The sequence below is a fragment of the Zalophus californianus genome, chromosome 9 (genome assembly GCF_009762305.2).
Source record: "Zalophus californianus isolate mZalCal1 chromosome 9, mZalCal1.pri.v2, whole genome shotgun sequence".
In the NCBI taxonomy this organism is placed as follows: domain Eukaryota; kingdom Metazoa; phylum Chordata; class Mammalia; order Carnivora; family Otariidae; genus Zalophus; species Zalophus californianus.
Window position 1 is genome coordinate 4551474 of NC_045603.1, and position 22001 is coordinate 4573474.

Consider the following 22001-nt stretch of genomic DNA (forward strand, 5'->3'; position numbering starts at 1 on the left):
TAACACAGATGCGCTGCACTGGTGTAAGAAGCCAGACATCCATACATCATATACCCTGGACCACACCTGCTATGGATAACATACGCTGCACACGCACAACCTCACCCTGTGCATTTATGTCCCCGCATTACACATGCATGCTATAGACACTCCAATGGAGAAGGAGCTAATTGTGCCTTTTGGACACCCCCTCCACTATCAGTTTCCTGTAGAAACTTGTGTTGTCGGCAGGCCAGCAGGTAGGGCTGCGATGTCAGCGCTGGGCAGAGGTGGGGTGTGTGTGGCAGGTGGGATGGCTCGGCTGTCAGGAGAAGGGAGGAAGGGAGCTTCACAAATGCACCTTGGAAAGTCTCTCTGGCCCTTTTTCTGCCCCATCCCCACTCATGCACATGCCCCAGCTCAGGCCTCCCTGATGCTGACCTGGAAATTTCCAACAGCCTGCTCTAGGGTCTCCACTCACCAATCCATGTCCCCCAGCCCCTGGCAGCTGTGATATGACCAGGGGGACCGGCATGGCCAATGAACAAATCTGTACTGAGTGCACACTCTGCTAGGAGCTGAGGACACAGCCCGAGAACCATCCCCTGAACTCACGGGGCTGACACCGTAGGAGGGGAAGCAGGCAGTAAACACACCTGTCAGAGTGTGACGAGGCTATAAAGAAAAAGGAAGTTTGGGTGAGGGACAGACCCCACAATGAAAATAAAAGGGCGATACACAGACCAGGGAGAAATTTGCAAGATGTGTATCAGACTAAGGACCCAACTAGAACATTGAAAGAACTCTTCTAAAACACAATAAGAGACAAACAACCCAATTTTCTAGACCTTGAACACATGCTTCATCGATGTAGCTCTATGGATGGCAAATAAAAACCTGAAAAGATGCTCAGCCTTTTTAATCATTGGGGAAATGCAAATCAAAACCATAATGAGACAGCACTGCACACCACTCAAATGGCCAAAATGGAAAAGACTGACCATACCAAGTGTTGTTGCGGGTGTGGAGAAACCGGAACTCTCACATACTGCCGTTGGGAGCGTGAAGTGTTACAACCAGTGCACACCTATAGAAAGGCTAAAATAAAAAATAGTGGTGGGGCGCCTGGGTGGCTCAGTCGGTTAAGCATCTGCCTTCAGCTCAGGTCATGATCCCGGAGTCCCAGGGTTGAGCCCCGCATCGGGCTCCCAGCTCAGCGGGGGGTCTGTTTCTCCCTCTGATCCTCCCCCCTCTAGTGCTCTCTCTCTCTCTCAAATAAATAAATAAGATCTTAAAAAAAATAGTGATAACACCAAATGCTGGGAAGGATGCAGAAAAACTGGATCATCCACCCACTGCTACAGAAACGTAAATGGTTTCCAGCCACCCTGAAAAGTAGTTTGGCAGTTTCTTTTAAAAGTGACCAGGCACTTGCCCTGCAACCCAACAATTGCCCCCTTGGGTATTCATCCTGGAAGAAAATGAAAACTGTTCACGTCAAAGCTGACACGCATGTTCACAGCAGCTGTATCCCTAGTAGCCCCCGGCTGGAAACACCTGAGTGTCTCTCAGTGTGGGACTGCCACGGCCGGGGGAAGTGACAGTAGCCAGCAGCATGCAGGGTAGGACCTCTCTCACAGTCTACACTTGGTGAAACCTGGAACAGAGCGGCTGCGAGAGCACATGACATTTTAGCAGCATCCCTGACTGCCGACCAGAGAACCGAATGAAGAGGGAGGGAGGGAGCAGGGAGACAAATTGGTAGACAGGGACAGATGTATCTGTGTCCAGATAGTTTTCCACCCCTGGCCTATTCTCTGTGTTATGACAGCATGTCTGACTCGAGCCAAGCCTCCTCCACCGCCTCTTTGTGTTCCGAGGACTGGGATTGTCTTATAGGAGCTCACTGGGTGTGGGAGGAGAGGGCGAGCTTCGGAGGACGAGGTGGGGGCTCCCTGGGTAGGTGAGGAGCCACAGGGAACTGTTGCCCGGGGGCCCCAGTGGGTGTTCCTGAGCTCCCAGGGGCAGCCATGTCCCCAGGTATGCCCCATAGCTGGCATAAGGGACGAACTAGATAAGCAAGGCACCCACGCTGCCCAAAACAGCAGCACTTGCCTCTGGGCAATTTCCGTGTCCATCCTTAGGTGGTCACATGAGCCACAAAGGAGGGGCAAGAGTGATGGTAGCCACCTCTGCAGCCAAGTAGAGCCAAGGCTCTGAGGAGGGGGCTAGAAGGAGACAAAATGAATCGGAAAAGTCGGTACCCCAGAGGAAAGCACGGGACACGAGACTGAGGCCTCGCTCAAGGGCACCCTGGGCTCCTCTTCTCTTTTCTCAAGCAGCCTGTATGCTGCGTTGCTTGTAAAATTTAGAATTATTAATTAAAATTGGAGGAGCAAGAAAAACGACATCCCAGGAACTTGTCACTGTTTACTCAGCATCTATCCACCAGTGACAGGGCCATGGACTATGACCTGGGGCCTCAGGAGCTCTGGGTCTAGAAATGGTGGGAGCTGAGAAAAGTACCACCTCCTCCAGGAAGCCTTCCTGACTACTCCAGCCCTGATTCCTTCTGTGCTTCTAGTCTGACCTGTGTGTTGAAGGCCAGGTCGTGCTCTGTCCAAGGCTCTGCTCTGACAATTCCTCTGTGCATTTCTGTTCTTCTGCCCAGATAGGTGGCTCCAAGCTTTCCTAAGCCAGGGGTTCAGGGTTCTATTGGGTTGAATTGAATGGCATCACTTTGTGATTGATCAGATCTCAGGAAAAAAAATCACCTACTTTAGAGCAGCCTTCCCTACCATTCTGACCCTCTTTGCACACATGAGGTCAAGGGCGCTCAAAGAGGTTACTTCCTTGCTCCAGGTCACACAGCATGTCTATGTCTTTAGCTAATTGATGAGGTGTGACTGGGGTGGAAAGGAAGGTGAAGCAGTATCTATGCAGAGGCAGAAAGCTCAGCTCTAAAGGCCCTGCCCTCTCAGCCATGGGGCAGGCGGGACAGGGGCCACCTCAGAATCCGAAAAGTGAGCTAGGAAAATTGTTCCTGTGGGTATGTATAATTAGAAGTTTCTATGAGGCTTCAGTCCAGACTAGAACTCATGAGCCATACTCAGCATGGTCCACCCACCTCTGCCCACCTACTTGGGTTATTCTGCTCCGATTGGGTAGAGCTGGCTGGAAGTTAGCAAAGCCTTGGCCGCCGCCTTAAACTCACCCTCTGCATGATGCTGGTTTACCTCCCCCACCCCAACCCCCGGTGCTGCACGGGAGGCGAGTGGGAGCCATATTCCACGGGGACCAATCGAAGGACTCCAGACAGGCTGTTTTGTCCAGAGAAGTGTGTGCTGGGGGGGCACGGTGAGCAACAGTGTCACTGTCTCCGTGACCGGCAGGTTCTGGGGCTGAGCAGAATAGAGGCCAGAGACAAAGTGGGGTCACAGAGGGTAGGTAAGTTTCAGCTTTCCAGTGAGTTCTCTTCCTGCCCCTTGGGCATCCCTCCTTCCCGGTCCCCATGCTGAACGGGCTCTGTCTTTTGTCTTCTCTGTATCCACCTTTAGTGATCCCAGCCAGTCCCAGGGCTCCACACACCATGCTTGCTCAGCGTGTCAGAAAGCCTGCTGTGCCTTGTGCTGTAATGAATGTCAAGGCCAGGCGGCTGGATTCGGCTGCTAACAAACACATGGAATTCCTTGTTAGATGCCGATAGCGAAGGAGAGCCGAGCCAGACCCCAGGTCCCTGCATTCCACATCCCGCAGGCTGACCCTGAAACAGAAGGGGTAGGCGACTGTCGACTGTCGCAGGAGTAGTGAGACACCCTGGGCCGAGCTTTCCTGCTATAGCTGCACCCCCGGGAGGGGAGGAAGGTAATGCAGGAAGCCTCAAACCTCATCAGAACCCGGGGATGGGAGCCACGCAGCCTCGTGGCGGCAACTCCCACACCTCCTATGCTCGCCTCTCCTGGGCGGACCACAGGGCGTTCGGCCAAGACCCAGAGCAGCCGTGGGGAAGCCTTGCCTCCGAGGCCTATGTAACTATGTGCAGGGGCTTCTGAGCACAGGCTGGGAGCTGTTCCCGTCCAGGGACAGCCAACCCTGAAGTCTCAGGGGTCTGCAACACAAGGTCTCGTTCCTGGGTGCGGCACCCACAGCACTGAGGCTGTGCTCCACGCTCGGGCCTTCTTCCCCCCTGCCCGCGGTGGGCAGGGCAGCCACTGGGCGGTAGGCTCCCTCGCTAGAGGGGAACCACCCGATGGCTCTTGAGCCGCCGCTCAGAAGTGGTCGCAGCAGGCCCGCAGTGGGGCCTGAGCCGGTGGAGAAGGCAAGTACAACCTTTTCAAAGTGTGGGGGGCGGGCAGTGGGTAATTGAGCCAACACTGTAATCTGACTCCTCTGATACCTCCAGTCCTGATGTGGGACTGATGCTGAGCTCCCCCCAGAAGTTCCAGACCTGAGCAAACCACTGTCTCTGGCTCAGCTCCACCTGCTACATCAGAGGTAACTTACAAGTGACCCCAAAATCCTGATTCCCTCCAACCCAACCTGCTTGTCCCCCATTTTGGTTGAGGGCACCACCAGGTACTCAGCGGTCCCGGCCCCAGACCCAGAAGTCACACCGACTCCCTTTGGCCCTTCCTGCCTTTGCCAGGTGCTGAGCTGGGGGACAGGGGGTCACGGACACCAACCCTGCCCTCCAGCTCAGTCTAGACACCACTATAGACGATGACAACCGCGAGCAGGGGGGCCGTGGTGGAGGGAGGCACAGCAATGACAGTTCCATTTCATCCTCACGAACGCACGGTGGGTGTATTCTGCATCCCACTCACGGCACCTTGTTTACAAATGAGGACACAGAGCCTGCATGAGGCTCAATGGGTCACCTAAGGCCTCCTGGCTGACAGGTGAGTCAGATCTGTCTGATTCCAGAGAGGCCGTGCTTTACTCACGAGACCAGCAGCCTCTCCCAATGGAGTCTCCTCGGGGCCAGAAGCAGGGCCTCGTTAATGGTCCCTGGGGAGAGGAGACTCATCACCAAGGGAGCTGGGTCCTGCCTGAGCAATGAACGAGCGACCATTCATTTGCTCACTTACTCATGGCCCCAGCACGTGTCTGCCCGTCTGCATTCCAGCGGCTTGGTCCCTTCAGCTTTTGTGTCATGAGCTGGTGCTAACGTGTCTCCATAGCTGGAAGTTCATATTCCCCAGAGCCTCAATCAGCCAGGCCGGTGGAAAGAGGACTTGGCATCAAGAGACAGCCACTGACCAGCTGGTCCAGGGAGGGGGGAGTTGCTGCTAACAGAGAGGGGCTCAGGTTACTTGGGGGTCTTGATTTTCAAATGGGGGAGCGGAGGGAATGGATCCAGTCCCAAATCCATAGAATAATTCTGGGGCCCTCTCCACAGCGACCAATGCACTCCAGCTATTTTGATACTAAAATAGATACAGGTGGGGTGCCTGGGTGGTTCAGTCATTAAGTGTCTGCCTTCGGCTCAGGTCATGATCCCAGGGTCCTGGGATCAAGCCCCGCGTCGGGCTCCCTGTTCAGTGGGAAGTCTGCTTCTCCCTCTCCCTCTGCCTCTGCTTGTGTTCCCTCTCTCGCTGTGTCTCTCTGTCAAATAAATAGATAAAAATCTTTTAATAAATAAATAAATACATACATACATACATACATACATACATACAGGTGACATTGCTGGTGGGAATGCATAACGGTATGGCCACTTGGAAAACAATTTGGTGGTTCCCAGAATGTTAAACATAGAATGGCCATGTAACACAGCAATTCCACTCCTAGGTACATACCCAAGACATCTGAAAACAGGTGTTCACACAAGTACATGAAGACGCATGCTCAGAGCAGCACTGTTCTAAATAGCCAAACAGTAGCGCGATAACCAAGTGGTGGAAATAATCCGAATGTCCACCAATGGACGAACGAGAGATCCATACAATGGACTACTTACTACTCAGCCATAAAAAGGAACAAAGCTCTGACACCTGCTACAATGTGGGTGAACCTCAAAAACAGGATGCTAAGTGAAAGCAGCCAGGCACAAAAGGTCACACATTGTATGACTCCATTGATATGAAATGTCCTGAGTAGGTGAATCCATAGAGGCAGAGAGCAGATCGGTGGCTGTCAGGGACACGGGGTGGGGGAGGAGGAAATGGGGAGTCACTGCTTCGTAGATACAGGGTTTCCTTTTGGGGTGATGAAAACATTCTGGAACTAGGTAGAGGTGATGGTTGCATAATGTTGAGAATGTACTGAATGACACTAGTTTGCTTTGAAATAGTTTCTTTTATGTTGTATGTGAATCCCATCTCAATTATAAATAAAATAAATACAGGCATGTTATAAAGCAGAATGCAAACTTGCATGAATTTCCAACAACAGCAGACTTCCAGGGAGCTTTGCCTCCCCTCTGCTGCTGCTGAGGATTCTCCGAGAGAAGCTCTGGAGGGACTGTCCTAACTGAGGCAGGGCTGGGAGGATGCACAAGATGGGGGAAGCGGGAATTCCAGTGGCTGCCCAGGCCAGCGTCCTGTGTTCTGGAAGACAGTCCTGAGGGACTGGGAGCTGGTCCAAGGCACACCCAGGCTGGGTGCCCTCTTGAGAGCAGCACCATCGCTCCCTCCTGTCCCCACTGCCCAGGGACGGGGCTCCTCTCAGCTCCTGGGACCCTCAGCTGCTCTGGCTTCTCCTGACCCCTCCCTGCCTTTAGGTTTCTCCCCACAGCTTCTGCCTCCAGCCTCCTCTAGCAGATCTGTGCCTGTCTCAGCATCTGTGCCCCCAGAGGACGATCCGGGGCCCTCAGAGCACCCCATCCGACCACAGCTGATGAAGGCCAGTGGGGAACATGCTGCCACTCAGGAAGGAGGTCTTCCTCACAGCTGGTGGGTAGCGTTCCTGCTTTATAACCCCAGTCCTGCTCTGACAAATTTCTCCTTTTGGTGATGGGAAGTGGGACTGTGACTCGTTTTGCGCATTCCCCAAAGGGAAGTGGTCTTGCTACCTGGCTCAGAAGACAGAAGTGAGTCATCTGAGCCGAGAAGCAGGACAGGGAGAGTCCCTTCGCCCCCCAAGTGGACTTGGTGCCCCTCTTCCGGGTCCCGAAGCCTCTTCTGCCCACCCACCACGGGGCCTTCAGGGATGGCTGAGAAGGCGCCTTGAAATCAGCCATTTACATCAGTCCATTTTTCAGATGAGGAAGCTGAGCCCCAGAGGGAAGGAGATGGCTGCTAGGGGTGACAGGAGCCGCCAAAAGCTGCCCCCGGGGGTCCAGTTGGCTCCCAAAACCTCATAGCCAGCGAACCCCAAATACCATCTAATGACTGCATGCACAGCCCGTCTCTCAGGACCCCCCAGCTCACGAGACGTGATCAGGGTGGGACTGGTTCCCCCATCTTCCAGATGTTCTGACAGCCCCGGTTTTCCTAACCCTCACCACTTCTTCTCTGACTGAAAATTAGCCCCCTGCCCCACCCTCTAGAGAAACAATCCAACCCCTCCATATGACATCGACTCATTCGCTCATTCATCCACCATCTCACTTGTTCATTCGGTACATCTCTATTGAACTCAGAATCTTGGGAAGATTTTATTAAAAGTGTTCCTGCAAGTTGGACCAACATGCCCTGTGCCTCCGCGGGTGGGGTCAGGGCATGAGCACCTGCTGCGCGCAGACCCCTGGGCGAGGCCAGGCGGGGAGATGCGGCCGCCCAGGGGCGGTGCCCAGGTTCAGTCCTGGAGCTTGCTGGTGTACGCCTCAGCCCTGTCCAGCGGCGGCCCCCGGTTCACAGACGTGTACGCAGCCTCCGAGGTCCCCAGGGACCTGGGGATGGCCTCCTGCGTGATCTGGGAGTCGTGTGTCGTTTCCCTGTCCGAGCTGCCCGTGTCCCTGACCGAGGGGATGGAGAAGGTGAGGGTGAGGGGCACAGAACAAGCCTAAACCTCTCTAGCTGGTCAGGAACTTTCTACTTAGACACTGCTTTCGCAGATGTTGTCTTATGCACGCACAGCAAAGAATGACCGGACAGAATGGGCAAGTCTAGGTGGGAGGCACGGGAAGGCTTCCTGGAGGAGCAAACAGTTACTATGCCCCAAGGAGCAGCGTGGGGGCTGAGAAAGGCATTCCAGGCGTGTGATAGGAAGGGCTGAGCGTTCTGGGGCAACACTGGGAAGTTTGGTGGAGCTGGAGCTGGGGTGGGGACAGAGGGGGATAAATGGAAGAGTCAGGCCAAAGTCGGATAACAGGACCTTTGGTGCCAGAAGAACGTGTTGTCCAAAAGGAGGGAGGGACATAAGCACGTCCTGACGGCTCCCAGGTCTGGCCAGGCAGACCAGACTCCTGGTGGCTAATCTTATCTATTATTTGTGTTTTTATTACTTAAATGTCAGAGGGCAACGTGACTTGCAAGTTCACTGCCCCCTACTCCATCCCCCACCCACATGGCTTTTTCCACATGGCTAATTCCTGTGTCCACTCAATCTCACCTACTCCAAGAAGCTTTCCCGTCTCCTCCCCCCATCCACACTGGGACAGGCACCCCACCATCTTCAAAGCCTCCCGGGGGCTCCCTCCCTCTCGCTGAGACGCACGTGATTCCTCCCTGTCCTGAAGAGACTTTGCTCCTGTTGTTCCTTCCTCCAGGAAGCCCACCCTGGTGCTCCAGGCAGGATCTTCCTCACCCTCCTCCGGATTCCCACAGCACCTGCTGGTGCCTTGATTCACCCCCTGTGCCAGCCTCCCAGGATTAGTGGATTGTGTGCACACCTGACGTCCGCTCCAGACACCCACAGGAGACCTGACCCGACGTCAGAGCTATTGGTAGCGTCAGGAGACCAGGGCTCTGGCCCCAGCTCTGTTTTAACTGGCTGTGCGACCTTGGGCCACCCTTAACCCCTCTGGCCTCAGTTTCCCCACCTGTCCAGCCAGTGGGTGAATTATGACAACAGAAGCTAATAGCTGTTGAGTATCCAGGTGCTGCCCTAAGAACTCTGTAAGGATTATGTCACTTAACCGTCATGACTCCACATGGAGGATAAGATTTATTAACATCCCCATTTCCCAGATGAGGAAGTTGAGGCATAGAAGGAGAGGTGTCGGAGCTGAGACCCTCCCACCCAGCCCCGCTGCTGAGCCCCTCCCTACCCAGCTGAACGACCCCAGGACACTGCTCCCCTCTCACCAGACCCAACCCCACCCAGGGTGGAAGGCCGCTCCCTTGCCTTCTGGGCTCGCCCCTGCCTCGGGAGACCCTCTGGGTGGAGTGTGCCCAGGGTGCCCCCGAGTCTTGCCCTCCAGATGGCGGATACTCACAAAAGGCTGAGGACAATGGCGCCAGCAAAGGCGATGAGCAGGAAGAAGGGCAGGGAGCCCAGGATGGATGTGATGACGATCATGCCCCCACTCCGCCGGCCTGGCCACGTGTCGATCTCTGAGGACGGGGTGACTAACAGGACACAGGCCCACTCACTCCCCAGACACTGCACCCCTCAGCCTTCTCCCGGGACACACAGGGACCCCCCAGCCTGGCAGCCTCAGATTTCAGGATGGAGTGGGGACCCAGGTCAGAGTCTGTCGCCCCCCAGGTCCGGGGAGCAATTAACTTGCTTGCCCCACCCCTGCTTCCCAACTCCCTCGTGTGTCTCGTCTCTTCCTCTTTTAACTGTCTTTCTGCATAATTTTAAATTCTAAATGAACTCAACCCCTCTGGCGAAATGGATGGGACACGGATTATAAACAATTAAAGATGCGACAAAGGGCCTGGGTCTGAGGGAGCTGGATGCCCCAAGGGTCCCCCTCTGCTCTGGTCCGCGTCGCCCTTCTGGAACTAAGTGAACAATTTATAGGTCCTCCTGTGAGCCGGCTGCTTTCTGGCCACTGTCCCATGTAGACCCGACAAGACCCTCGTTCTGGAGATCGCTCACTGCCGCTGCGGGAGGTTGAGTTCCTGTTCAAGGGCACTCAGACTCCAGACTCAAGTCTATAGGCCTGTCTGGTCCCAAAGGGCATATTCGCCCCACAAACTGACCTCAGGCCCTGCCCCAAAAAGAGCCAGGCCTAGTGCTTTTGTCTGGGTTACTCCAAGGAACCCTGCTGGGGAGGCAGAGCAAAGATTTTTCTTCCCACTTCTCAGACGTGGAGACTGAGGTCCTAAGGGGTTCACAGAGCAGTGAGGCGCAGAGGCCGGGCTTGAACTCAGCACTTTCGGTCCCAGGGTAGCCCTGTTGCAGGGGGATGGCAACACATGGGCATGCCCCTGGAAGGGCAGGCGGGGGGCCACCCTGGCCACACGCGTGTGCACACATGCCTGTCTGTCTATGCCCTTCACTAGCCGTGTGACCTCAAGCAACCTGTCAGAGCTACTGCATGCCCTGTAAGCTTACCATGGGGCGGGGGCGCTCTACAGGTGAAATTCTCGGCTCCAGGCTGAGCCCATCATAGCATGAAGTCTCACCTTGGGGGCCAAGGTATGGGGGAGGGTGCTCTAAAGTTAGGGTCGGGTGCTGTCAAGATTACCATCTGAAATCTCTTCTGTTGCCCTCAGGTTCTGTAGACACGATTCTGGGTATAAACCTTGGACGGTGTGGAGAACCCAGATGGAGGCTCGAGGAGGGACAGGGCAGGGCCACAGGCAGATGCCTGGGCCTCCGAGCCCCCTACCTTTAGGAAACCCGCCCAGCCTCCAGAGAACGGGGTGGAGAGGTGGGCAGCACTCTCGCTCCCTCCCAGGCTCGCCCCCTGCCCCGGGTCCTAGCCTCCGGAGCCATCCAGAACCATCAGGATCCATCTCACGTGGCTGTGAGGTCTCAACGAAGGGGTGGGTGAGGGTGGAAAGGCAGGGTAAACTCCATGCCCCTTGGAGGCAAATGCCTTGGCTTCAGTCATGCCAGCCTATCCTTCACCTGCCTCTGCCACAACACCTGGCCCTCAGGGAACGGGGGGGTGGGGGGCGGATGTCAGGTCAAACCATTTCAAGATGCATCTTCCTCCTCAACCCGACAGCCTGCCCGGGTCTGGGGAGACCTTTCTGAGTGACAGGCTGAGTGTGTTTTCCCACGTTCCCCTGAGGGTCGCCCCCCAGCCCAGCCCCATCACTTACGCCGGTTGGTGCGGATGGGGTCGGACCACAGGGTCTGGTCCTGTACCAAGCCCGTGGACATATTGACAAGGACGTACTTGAACCTGTAGGGAGACGGAGAGAGGGGGACTTCTGTCCATCCTGTGTGCCTGGCCACAGGCAGGTGGAGGGATTAGAATGGTGGGTGTCGGGGGGCAGAGGGGGTCCATCTTGGAGACGGAAGTTTAGACGGCCACAGGGTGGGCTCTGGGCAACAGGACAGTGCTGGACTTGGCCTTGGCGCCGTCCCCCCCTTTCCCGCCCCTGGACCCTTTCCATGAAGACTTCAGGATCAGTGGTCTTCCTCTCAGCTCTCCCTCTGGGGCCCCCGTTTCTCTATTATCCACAGGATGAGTGTAGCATATTTGCTGAATAGCGACCAATTTACCCTCTCGGCATCCTTGCCTTCCACCATTCCCAGCCCGCTCCTTGGTATCACAAAAGGGACTTAAAAAAAAAAAAAAAGTAATAATATTCATTCCCAACCCAACTGCCCTGGGACAGGGCTGCCCTTTTTCTGTAGAAAGCCCCAGCTGAGTGTCACTAATCATAAAGGAAGATCACCAGAAGATTCCCAGAGCCCACCTGGGGCCTCAGATACGGTCAGTTTAAAATGATGGCTACTCTGAGAACTCAAAAACCAACAGCCTCTCATTTAACACTTAAAAAAAAAAATGAAGACCCTTAAAATCTCTACAGCCTCCAGTGTTTTGCCTAATCTCCTATTTCTCTGACTTTGAAGAGGAGAATTCCAGAAGCTGTGGGATATGTGCTTTTGTGTCCCCCAGGTAGGAGGTTTGAGGAGGTAGGGGGAGGTTTTCCCACATTGAGAACAAGGTCAGAGGTAAGAGGTTGAGGGTGGGGACCAGACACTAAGGCTTTCATCCTGCCCTGTGGCCAAGGCCAAAGGAGAGGCAAAAGCCCTCCGACAGAACGGCGGGGGAGCGATGGTCTGGGCCCCCGGTGTGTCTAGCAGGTGCAGAGACTCGGCCTTAGGAGTTTCCACAGTAACGGGAGTGGGTGTACCCAAGGCTTTGGCACCAGGCGAGACCCCATGGCCACGGATCAGGCCTGAGCCCCGAGCTCTGCACGGAGAAGAAATAAGTGTGGAAAGGAATCAGGGACCCGCTGGGGCCAGGAGAGGGGGCACAAAAGGATATGGCAGAAGGAGGCAAGAAAAAGCAGAAGATGAGGTGGGAGCTGGAAAAGCCTTCAGCGCGGCTCTAGCTCAGGTGGGGCCGCTGCTTTTCAAGCGGTGACCCCCCCCCCCCCCGCCCGCTCCCTCTCCGGACCAGCTAGTTTCCTCCCCTGGCAAATGAAGCAGATTGGGTAAGTGACTGCCACGCGGGTGATGAGCCGGGATCAGGCACAGAATCTGTGGAGCCCGGGGCAAAATGAAAATGCAGGTCCCCTGTTAAAAAACAATGAAGAGTTTCAAGATGACAGCAGCAGAGGATTAAGCCAAGCAGGGGTCCTTCTGAGTGCATGGGCCCTGGCCCGGTCGCACAGCCCAAAGTACGCCCCTTCGGGAGACCCGGGACAGTCCTGGCACAAGAAATGTGGCCTCGCACGCCTCACCCCTCCTGGGTCTCCCTGAGTGGGGATGGGAGCATAACTGCCCCGCCCCCGCAGCCGCTCACACCCACCTGTATTCCGTGGCTGCCGACAGGGGCGGGTTGCAGAGGCCCCGGAAGTTGGGGTCTGACAGGCAGGTTCCATTGGCACCCACCCTGACGAGGTATGCGTTCAGGATTTCCGAGGCCCGGGCCACGTCCGCTAGGGCATCCAAGCTGGGCAGGTCGCTGCAGGGGGCCAGGTCAAAGGCCGCGGCCTTGTAGGGGCCCGTCCTCCCTCCCTCTGTCTGCTGGAAGGTCGAGCTCAGCGGGGTCCTGCTATGGTCCTGCACGGAGGCGTTCCTGGAGCTGGCTGCAAAGACAGCATCAGCAGTGAGGCCCCTGGCCACCCCGGCTCAGCCGGTCACCCAATACCCCCGAACATCCTCTCTGAGCTAGTGCTGTGCTGGGCCCTGGGCTCCCAGTTGGAGGCAGGGTCAGGCCCCGCTCAGGGGCTCCCTAGGCACTGGAGGCAGATAGACAGGAGCACCGCCGACTTCGGGCAGGAGGAAGCCTCCTCTTTCTACAGGCCAGTGAGATCTTAACGGGTCCTCCCACCCCTACAGACTTCCGTCATTTTCCCCCTGAGAGGCTGCCCCACTCCCCCCCGGGCCAGTGAAATGGGAGAGAAGCAGCTGGCGGTGTGCACAGAATGGGCCCCGGGCCCAGGTGATGGCTCTGAATGAGCTGCTGTAAATGACCGGCTGCCAGAAATGTAGAGGCTGTCACTGGGTTCCTTCTCCCAGAAGCCCAGGATTGCTCCGGGGAACAGGCGGGGCTGGCCCAGAGCACATGGGTCCAAGTGCATGGTTCCCCTCGCCAACACCAACTGTGACCCACCTGCAGAAGCCGGGGAAAGGGCTGGGGCTTGAGGCACCACAGAGATCTGAGCTCACTTTCCAGCCTGGGAGCTCCCGTGAGTTATCCCACCGCTATGAGCCTTGATTCCTTGCTCTGTGTTGGGACAGTGGCCTTGCAGGCTGGTTGTAAACATTAGCACCAAGGTACGCGAAGCACCGAGCATGATGTATGTGCTCAGTGATGTGTACTGTCTTTATTTCTCCACTAGCCTGCACATCTCCCCAGGGCAAAGACGTGTGTGTGTGGCCGCACCATGCAGCCCAGGGCTGGCCCAGGGCAGGCCCAGGTGCCTGTCAGTGAGGTACCTGGGTGGGGGGTGTTGAATGATAGAGCTAGAGCATCCCACGACCAGCCTCCTTTCCTCCTCCCTGCAGAAAGACCAAAGCCCCTTTCAGCTCAGCCGAAGGGAAGCAGAACCCTTACCTAGGTCGACGAGGACATAGAGGTAGATCTCATAGTTGCTGCCAAGGGCCGCTGAGCTGTCAAACATGCAGAGAGGCTTTTCCAAGGCCACAGTGGTGAGGGTGGGGTTGTTGGTGGCGAAGGTCATGCTGGCCAGTTGGGGCTGGAGGTGCACACCTAGAAGAGGCAGTGAGGACAGGAGCTGACCCCCAGTAGAACTGTCCACACCCATGGGCACACTCTGTGCCCCCCCATGTCTGCATTCAGTTACTGGGCACCTAGGGTGTGCCAGGCACTGGGGTTCACCCTCCCCATGGGCCGTCTCAGGAATTTGTCTCAGACCCAGGCAGCTCTCCTGCCCCCACCAGCCATCCCCTGCCCCAGAAACCAAGCAGTCCAGCCTAACTGCTGCCCTCTCTCCCCACCCACAGATGGTCAGTTGCCAAGAACCCCACTGCCTCTCCTAAGCATCTCTTCACCCAGTCAGCGCAGTCTGGGAGTCCCACTCTCTTTCCTTGGACCCCAGAAATAAGCCTCCCCCCCAAGTCCTTTGCTCTCTAACATGCAAATCTGACCCTGTCACTCTTCTGCTGGACCCCTTCTGTGGCTCCCCACTGCGTTGGAGGGGCCTCCCACATGGTCCAGCCTCTCTGGAGGGGCACCAAAGTCCCAAAGCTCTGGGCTTTGCTTCCTTGGGTCTCCAGCCTCACCCCAAGCACGCCCCCCACCTCACCCCACCCCATCCTACGCTCCAGCCACGCTGATGGACCGGTCAAGAGAATCCCACGGTGGACCATGCCGCCTCCCTCCTTGAACTTGCCCTCGCTGCCTCTTCCCCTGAAATGTCCCTCCATCTCCTCCAGTCCAGTCATCTGCAGGGTCTAGTCCAGCCTGTTCTCTGCTCTCCCACAGCCCCCTGCGTGTCTGTCTCTCACAGCACCCATAACAGGGACCTGTGACCCATGAGCCCTGGAACCGCCACCCAAGGAAGCTTATTAATCAATGTTGTCTTTATTATTAATATCCCACTCCCCAGAGCCTGCACAGGGCTTGGCACAGAGCAGGCATCCTGCCTATTCCTGGAGCGAATACACGAAGTCCCCCTTCCCAACGCGGCTTTCCATCCCGGCTCCTCTCAGGACGGTGGGAGGATCAGGGCCGAGGACTCAGCTGCCCGCCCTCCCGGGGCACGTCCCCTTCTCCCCTTCCCCGCTTACCCACACCGAGCCGCAGGCAGCCGAGGGCCAGCAGGGCCCAGAGAGGAGGCATCGCCCTGAACAAGCCGCGGGAGCGCGGGCAGGGTGGTGCAGGAGGCCGGGAGCCCAGGGCCTCTCTGGGTCAGCGCACCTGGAGGCCGGGACCCGCCCTCGGCGCGCCCCGCCCCCGCCCGCGCCGGCCAATCCCTGGCCTCCTCGCGGGCTATTTGCATACGCCCTTCCCCGTCTACCCCGCCCCGCTGCGTGCCTGAGGCATACACCTGCCCCGCGGGACCTTCCCGGCCCTTCACCGAAGCGCCTACTGTGTGCAGAGGCCGGGGCGGCGCTTTCACAGCGTCTCTCGCCGTATCATCCTCTCTTTGAGCGGCCCCTTCCACACTGGGAAATGGGGGCGCTAATTCGTACAGCTCTTTATAGAGACCCTGCTAAGTGCCAGGTACTGGCTGGGCTCTGGTGGAGATGGACCAGGTTAATCAGAGAAAGTGCCGTCGTGGAAACCTTGAAGTCCCGGGCCTGTGAGCGATCCGGAGACCCCGCGGTGTGACCCTTGGGGTTCACAGGTGCGAGGCCAGGGCCGCACACGGACTCCCGGACACGCCCAGACGGGAGGAGCCCAGTCCTGCCTCCCAGCCCCCGCTGTTTCAAAAGGCCTGCTGCCCAGGGGAGCGTTTGAGAACAGTGCCGTGGGTTTCACCTGGTCTAGAGGGTTCCTTCCAGCATCAGGAATCGCGCTTTTCTCAAACAGCACCTTAAATATTACATTTTTCTTTGAAGACATAAGCCAAGGAGGATAGGAGAAAACTAAAACTGGAAACCAACAGGAAGTGTAGCGTGAACGACATAACCCCGTGCAGAAAAATACCGTGTCTGAGACTCCGGAAGGCTGGTCGGGCAGCACTCCCTTGTAGAGAGCACTGGAAGGGCAAAGAGGACTCTAGCAGAGCCCTGGTCCGCAGGAGCCAGGTGGTGGGGAGGGCAGAGCAGTTCTGTAGCAACTGGGTATAACTGGGGTCAGGACCCAGGCCCTCACCACAGGATGAGGGAGATTTGGAAGGGAGGAAGAAGAAGAACTTCTGGCGTTTTCTATTAGTAGTATTGTTATAACAAAATAACAACTCCTTGGCTCTGTCTGCTCCCCCCCACTTAGCACTCTGGGTCCTGAAACAGCGGTCCCCAGTAAAAGGCACCAAGGTCCCTTGGAGACCTGGTGACTCTGGGGCTGGGACAGGGAGTATCAAGAGGAGCCTAGACACTAAAGGTTTCGAAGATGATGAGGTTATGTCCAAGGTGCTGGCACAGAAGGGGCTTGAAGGGGCTCCAGCAACCCGACGATGGAAAGTTTGCACACAAAATAAATAGTGGAAGTAACATATTTAGCCCATTGGATGAAACATGAATCCATGAGTCAATACTGGTACTTTTGAAAAAGAAGTTGTAAAAGAGAACATTTTTCTTCAAAGAAGAACACCAACTAATAAACGTACAAGGAATGACAAAACAAAAATCACCATTCTGCAAACATCTTGGTAATAACGGGTTTCAGGAAAGAATCCTCTCAATCAATGTGAAAACCATAGACGAACGATTTTTAAGGAACAAGAGGTGCAGGAATCTGGGGATGTCAATTTAGTGAAGTAATTGAACCTCACATCACCAAGAATGGGGTGGGTTGACCTCATGTGCTTCCTGGGTCATGCCTCTGAGAAGGGCTCAGGACCATCTCTGTAGTGCTCCCACCCAAAAACTCTAACCTGAATCCAAACAAGAGGAAACAATCGGACAAATCCAAATTGAGGGATTTCCTGCAAGCCAACTGGCCTGGATGCTTTGAAAATGTTCATATCAGCAAAAGCAGAAGCAAATACCAAAGGCTGAGAACCGTTGTAGATTGAAGGAGACATGACAACCCACTGCCCCTTGTGACCCCGGATTAATTCTTAATAAAAACAACCTATGGGGTGCCTGGGTGGCTCAACTGTTTCAGTGGCCGACTCTTGGTTTCGGCTCAGGTCATGATCTCGGGGTCCTGGGATGGAGCCCCATGTCGGGCTCCCTGCTCAGCGGGGAGTCTGCTTCTCCCGCTGTCCCTGCCCAGATATAGGGATATTCATTGTATTGTTCTTGAAATGTGTCTATAGTTTGAATTTTGCCCAAGTAAAAAATGTTTTTAAAAACCAAACATGCTGCTCCTCTCTCTGGGCCTCAGTTTCCCCTCTGTTACATGGGCGGGGTCCAATCGCCGGACCCCTGACATGCTGAGTGGATGGTCAGATCCTTATCGCCGGGGGACAGAAAGTAACAGAAAGTCTCTGCCCCAGAGATAGGGATCTCCTGGGCAAAGCAGTGGGGCCTCCTCCAAGAATTTTTATGGGCTGACATTTCTCGTCCAGTGATTGTTTGTGAACCTGGACTTGAACAGGGACTGGCCGAGCTGATCACAAAGGCTCAGCCCAGAATCACCCACGAGAGGGAGAAGACCCCAGGCATGTTTGTCTTCTCCCAGACACTGCAGTTTCTCATGAAAAAAACATAAAAAGTCCTCCGGTCTCTTGTCTTGCCCAAATATGGCGAGAACATCTGGGGAAAAGAGTTAAAATAACAATCTGCTAAGGCCCCAAAACATTCTGGGAAAAAAAAAAAAAAGTCTTGGATTTATAAACAAGTCTCCACTTCAAAGATGCCGAGTTTTGTTTGGCCAGGTCTGAAGAGGCGCGAGTGTAGGAGAAGGAAGTCACTGTGGCGCATTCATCTAGGAGACACCCAGGCTAGTGTGCATGGAGGGAAACAGGAGACAGGGGGTCCCCGACACCAATCCCCTCCTGCTGCAGCCCAGCGCCCCGGGTGCACATTCCAAAAACATTTTTGCCAAAAAAATATATTTTTTTAAAAAAATTGTCCCTTTTTGATCAAGCAAATTCCAGGGCACCGAGCTTCAGTCTGACTTTAGATCTGTTTACATACCTCAGTGCATCAGACCGTCTCTGTGAACCCTGGCCCAGATGACAAGCTTGTCAGGAGGCCACCAAGCAGGAAGTTCTGTGATGTGAAAGGTTATGCAAACCCCAGCCCTGCACAGGCCTCCTTTGAATTTGAAACGTGGGGAGTTTATGGGTTGGAAATTCTTGACCCAGAAATGTTTCTTCCAGGACCAGAGAGGCCTGAGACGGTTTCCGCTACTCTTTTCTTTAGAGGTCAGAGACGTTCACCCCAGCAGGTTCCGGCTTTTAGTGTTTGCTACGTCCCAGAGGTTCTGAAAGCCAAGCTTTCCAAAGCACGCAGACTCAGTCACTTTGACCCTAAACGAAACGCAACGCAAGCAAAGCACCCCAAGCCCCGGGCTTTGGGGGCTCACGGGTCCACCCCCAGCTCCAGGTTGCTCCCAGCAGCCCCCATCTCTCCCCCGGGCTCCAGACCCCTGTCCTGCAGAGCGTCCCCACCTTGGTGATCCCGAAGGATCCTGTCCCTTTCCAAAGCCTTAGTTTCTTTTTCAGTAAATCTGGGATATCGAGGTGCCCCCTTGCCAAGCAGAGGCATAAAGTGCAGTCAAGGGGTGAACGTGCTCTGTGACTGGGGCGCTGGGCAGGGCTGGAGGGTAAAGATATCTCTCCCGCCCCCCCCCCCCCCGGGCCGCCACCCTCTGCCCGGCGTGATAGGGCTTGTCCTGCCCTCACCGGGCTGTGCCAGGCCCCCCTTTCTGGCCCCTCTCATGCCGAATCCAACTTTATTCAACAGATATGTCCTAAGTGCCTACTGTGTGCTGGGCACACCAGTCCCCCAGGTGACCCAAACCCGTCTCTTCCTTCCTGGTCCAGCTACGCTGCCTGCATCATATTAGTTTGCTAGGGCTACAGACGCAAATACCACAGGCTGGGGGCCTAAGCCCCAGAGACTTAGTTTCTCAGAGTTCTGGAGGCCGGAACTCTGAGATCAAAGCATGGGCAGGGCTGGATCCTCCTGGGGCCTCTGTCCTGGGCATGCAGACGGCGGTCCTCTCTCCCTGTCCCCACGTGTGTGTCTGTGTCCTGACCCACTCCTCTTGTAAGGCCCCCAGCCAGACTGGGTTAGGCCTCATCCTAATGACCATATTTTACCTTAATTACGTCTTCCAAGTCCCCGTCTCCAAATACAGTCACGTTCTGAGGTCCTGGGGTTGAGGACTTCAGCCTATGGATTTTGGGGGGAGGGGGACACAGTTGACTGGACAGATGGATGCGTCTGGTGACCCCCAGGTAGGAAATAGGGAAGCAGATTTTAAACTTAGGTCACGGGACCCCATGGGACCCCATGGGGCCCTGCCTCCTCCTGGGTCCGCTCTCTCACCTGTCCCCTCTCCGGGGCCTCTCCACCCAGAAGTCACGGAGACATTTCTAAAGTATAAATCTGGCTGTCACCTCCCTCGTGCAAAACCCCTCGGGGGCCCTGACTGTCCTCAGGACACAACCACGCTTCTGGCCCTAGCGTCCAAGGCCCTGCATGGCCGCTCATCTCCAGCCAACCTGTCTGCCTCCCCTCTTGCCCCCCATGCCTGGCACCAGCCCCTTTGGACACTGGTGTGTCCCCAGGCTCCCCATGCTCTCTCTTGCCCTTTGTGCTTCCAAAAACAAGGGCTTTCTCTGTTCTCCCCGACTTTGGTATCCACGACTAATGCTTTCTCAAGGCCCCTCCCCTGGACTGCTGCCCTGAAGCCCTTTCTGCCCCCGCTGGGCCTACTGCCTAGGGGGCCCCGGGCGGTGCTCCTACGTGGAAGTCCCCCAGCCCCAATCCATCCTCCTCCAGAAGTCTTCCTTCCGTGGCTCTCCTGCGCATGACCTGTAGGGTTTTGATGTCATCATGCCATTGGTGTGTCTTGCTCCCCCAAGCCCCAGAAGAGCCCCCCGCCCTGGGGCCGTGATAAGAGTCTTCTTCATCACAGTGACTCCTGTGCCCTGCGAAGGGCACATGCCCATCAGTGTTGAATGAACGAGTGAAAGAATTTTTAAATGAACATTAAGTAGAAGGGAGGAGAGTCTTTCGAGGTGCCAAGCACGTCTCGGTTCATAGCGGACGCTCTCCAGGCAGGAGCTAGAGCATGGCAGGGAGCAGGCTGCCATCAGCGTAGGCAGGAAGAGTGTTCACACTGTCGATACACGTTGCAGGATGGGCCACGAGGACTTGGCTGATGATGCGACGTGGGGAGTAGGTAAGGGGAAGTCGAAGGTGGCCTCTGGTCTGGCCTGGGGAACTGGAAGGTTGCAGTTGCCCTTAACCGAGATGGGAAAGGCCACAGGAAGAGTGGGTCTGGAAGGGAGAGGAATCAAGACATGGGTTTTAGAGCTTTTCATTCCCTTTTTCCCAGGGGGGGCCCTGGAGCCCAGCAATGGAAAGCGGCTAGGCAGGAGCCCCCCAGACGCCAGGCGCCCTGGTCAAACTGCAGTGTTCTTACTGTTCCCGACGGCATCCACTTTGGCATCCGTGAGGCTGGCTCTCCATCGGAAGACCTGGCCCAGGGCTTCGGGCTGCGGGAGGAGCACAAGCAGAAGCTTCTTCCCCCCACCACCCCCCCCCCCAGCAATACCTGAGGGTGGCATGGGGTGGGGGGACTGATCTACAACCTGAATTTACCGAATGTCTCCAAGTTCCTTAGGGCACAGGGGACCGAGGGCAGTAGGACCCGCTGGGTCCTGGGGAAGCTCTTGGAGCCCCAGAGTCAAGGCCAAGGGCTGTCCTTGAAGCAAAGGAGGGTCAGCCAGATGCTCAGGCCCCCACCCCCTTGCCCTGGGGGAAGGCGAGGCTTCTCTGGTTGAGCAGTGGCAAACTGGTTTGTCCATCTCTGGAATGAAGCCTGGCTTAGACATTAATCTCTCTTTATCTGTGGGATCGGAGCCTGGCAGGCCTGGGGGGCTGTTCTTGCCCGGCCACAAATATCTTGGTTGGCTCAGAATTGCTCTCCCTCTGCCACGTGGGTCAGTCCCCACTGGCTGCTCACCCCGAGCTGACCTCGGTGGGTCAGAGCTAGGAGGATGAGCCCGGGCCCTGGAGGGAGGAGGGGGAGCACTTTATAGCTCCTAAGCACCTTCCCTTCCCTCACTCCCCTTCATCCCTGCAGCAGCTTGGGTAGGCCTTTGGTGTCCCAACCCCCACTTTACAGAGGAGGAAACAGGACCCCCAGACCCCGGGGGGGATGGCTGGACCCTGGAGCCTGGTCTCCAGGCCTCGGTCTGGTTTAACTGCTGCTGCTCGCCCCCTCCCCGACCCCATCCATCCCAGCCACTGCCCGGCCAGCAGGAAGGGGCCCACCCTGTGTGCATCCAGATCCACCGAGGCCTGGAGGGAAGAGCTGGGGATAGCCACGCAGCACAGCCCCAGGAGGCAGGCTCAGAAGGCCCTGTTCTTGCCCCCCGTTTATGCTCCTACGTCCCCGTGGAGAATCATGTGGGGGCCTGGCCCCTTCTGGGGCCTCTCTCAGCTCAGATACAGAACAGTTCCATCTTGGTGTTTTCTGACCCTGCCCTTTGTGTGCTGGAGCCTGCATTTGAACACCCCGCCTGCAGCCCCACATCTAAAATGACTTTTCCATGTCCCATCCCCACCCTAACTCAAGCCCTATGAGGGCACCTGAAAGGCCCGACAAACGAGTTCGTGGATCTATGACTGCCTCGGGCCTCCTTGCACAGTTTCCTGGGGAGGCCCAGAGACATCCAGGTTAAACCCAAGGGACTTATCATCAGCCCCTCGGGCTGCAACTTTGAGCAAGCAAAGTACTTGCTGCACAGTGTCCTCCTCTGGAAGTGGTCAGAATCTCTCCCTCATGGGTCTGCTCTGAGGAT

At 56.1% G+C, this 22001-nt stretch overlaps 1 protein-coding gene across 2 annotated transcripts; it reads right to left on the reverse strand.

Moving 5' to 3' along the window:
• Nucleotides 1-7579: 7579 nt before the first annotated feature.
• UPK3A (uroplakin 3A) lies at nucleotides 7580-15306 on the reverse strand. Of its 2 annotated transcripts, none has more exons than XM_027595167.1 (6): nucleotides 15196-15306; nucleotides 14000-14155; nucleotides 12749-13028; nucleotides 11085-11167; nucleotides 9299-9416; nucleotides 7580-7876 (listed from the first exon to the last, which is right to left on the reverse strand). In XM_027595167.1, exons 1-6 carry the CDS (start codon nucleotides 15245-15247, stop codon nucleotides 7717-7719), a joined length of 849 nt encoding a protein of 282 aa, XP_027450968.1. In that variant the 5' UTR covers nucleotides 15248-15306; the 3' UTR covers nucleotides 7580-7716. The 2 variants fall into 2 exon arrangements, with proteins under 2 accessions (XP_027450968.1, XP_027450967.1); XM_027595166.1 differs by having other exon boundaries at nucleotides 9299-9431.
• Nucleotides 15307-22001: the final 6695 nt, after the last annotated feature.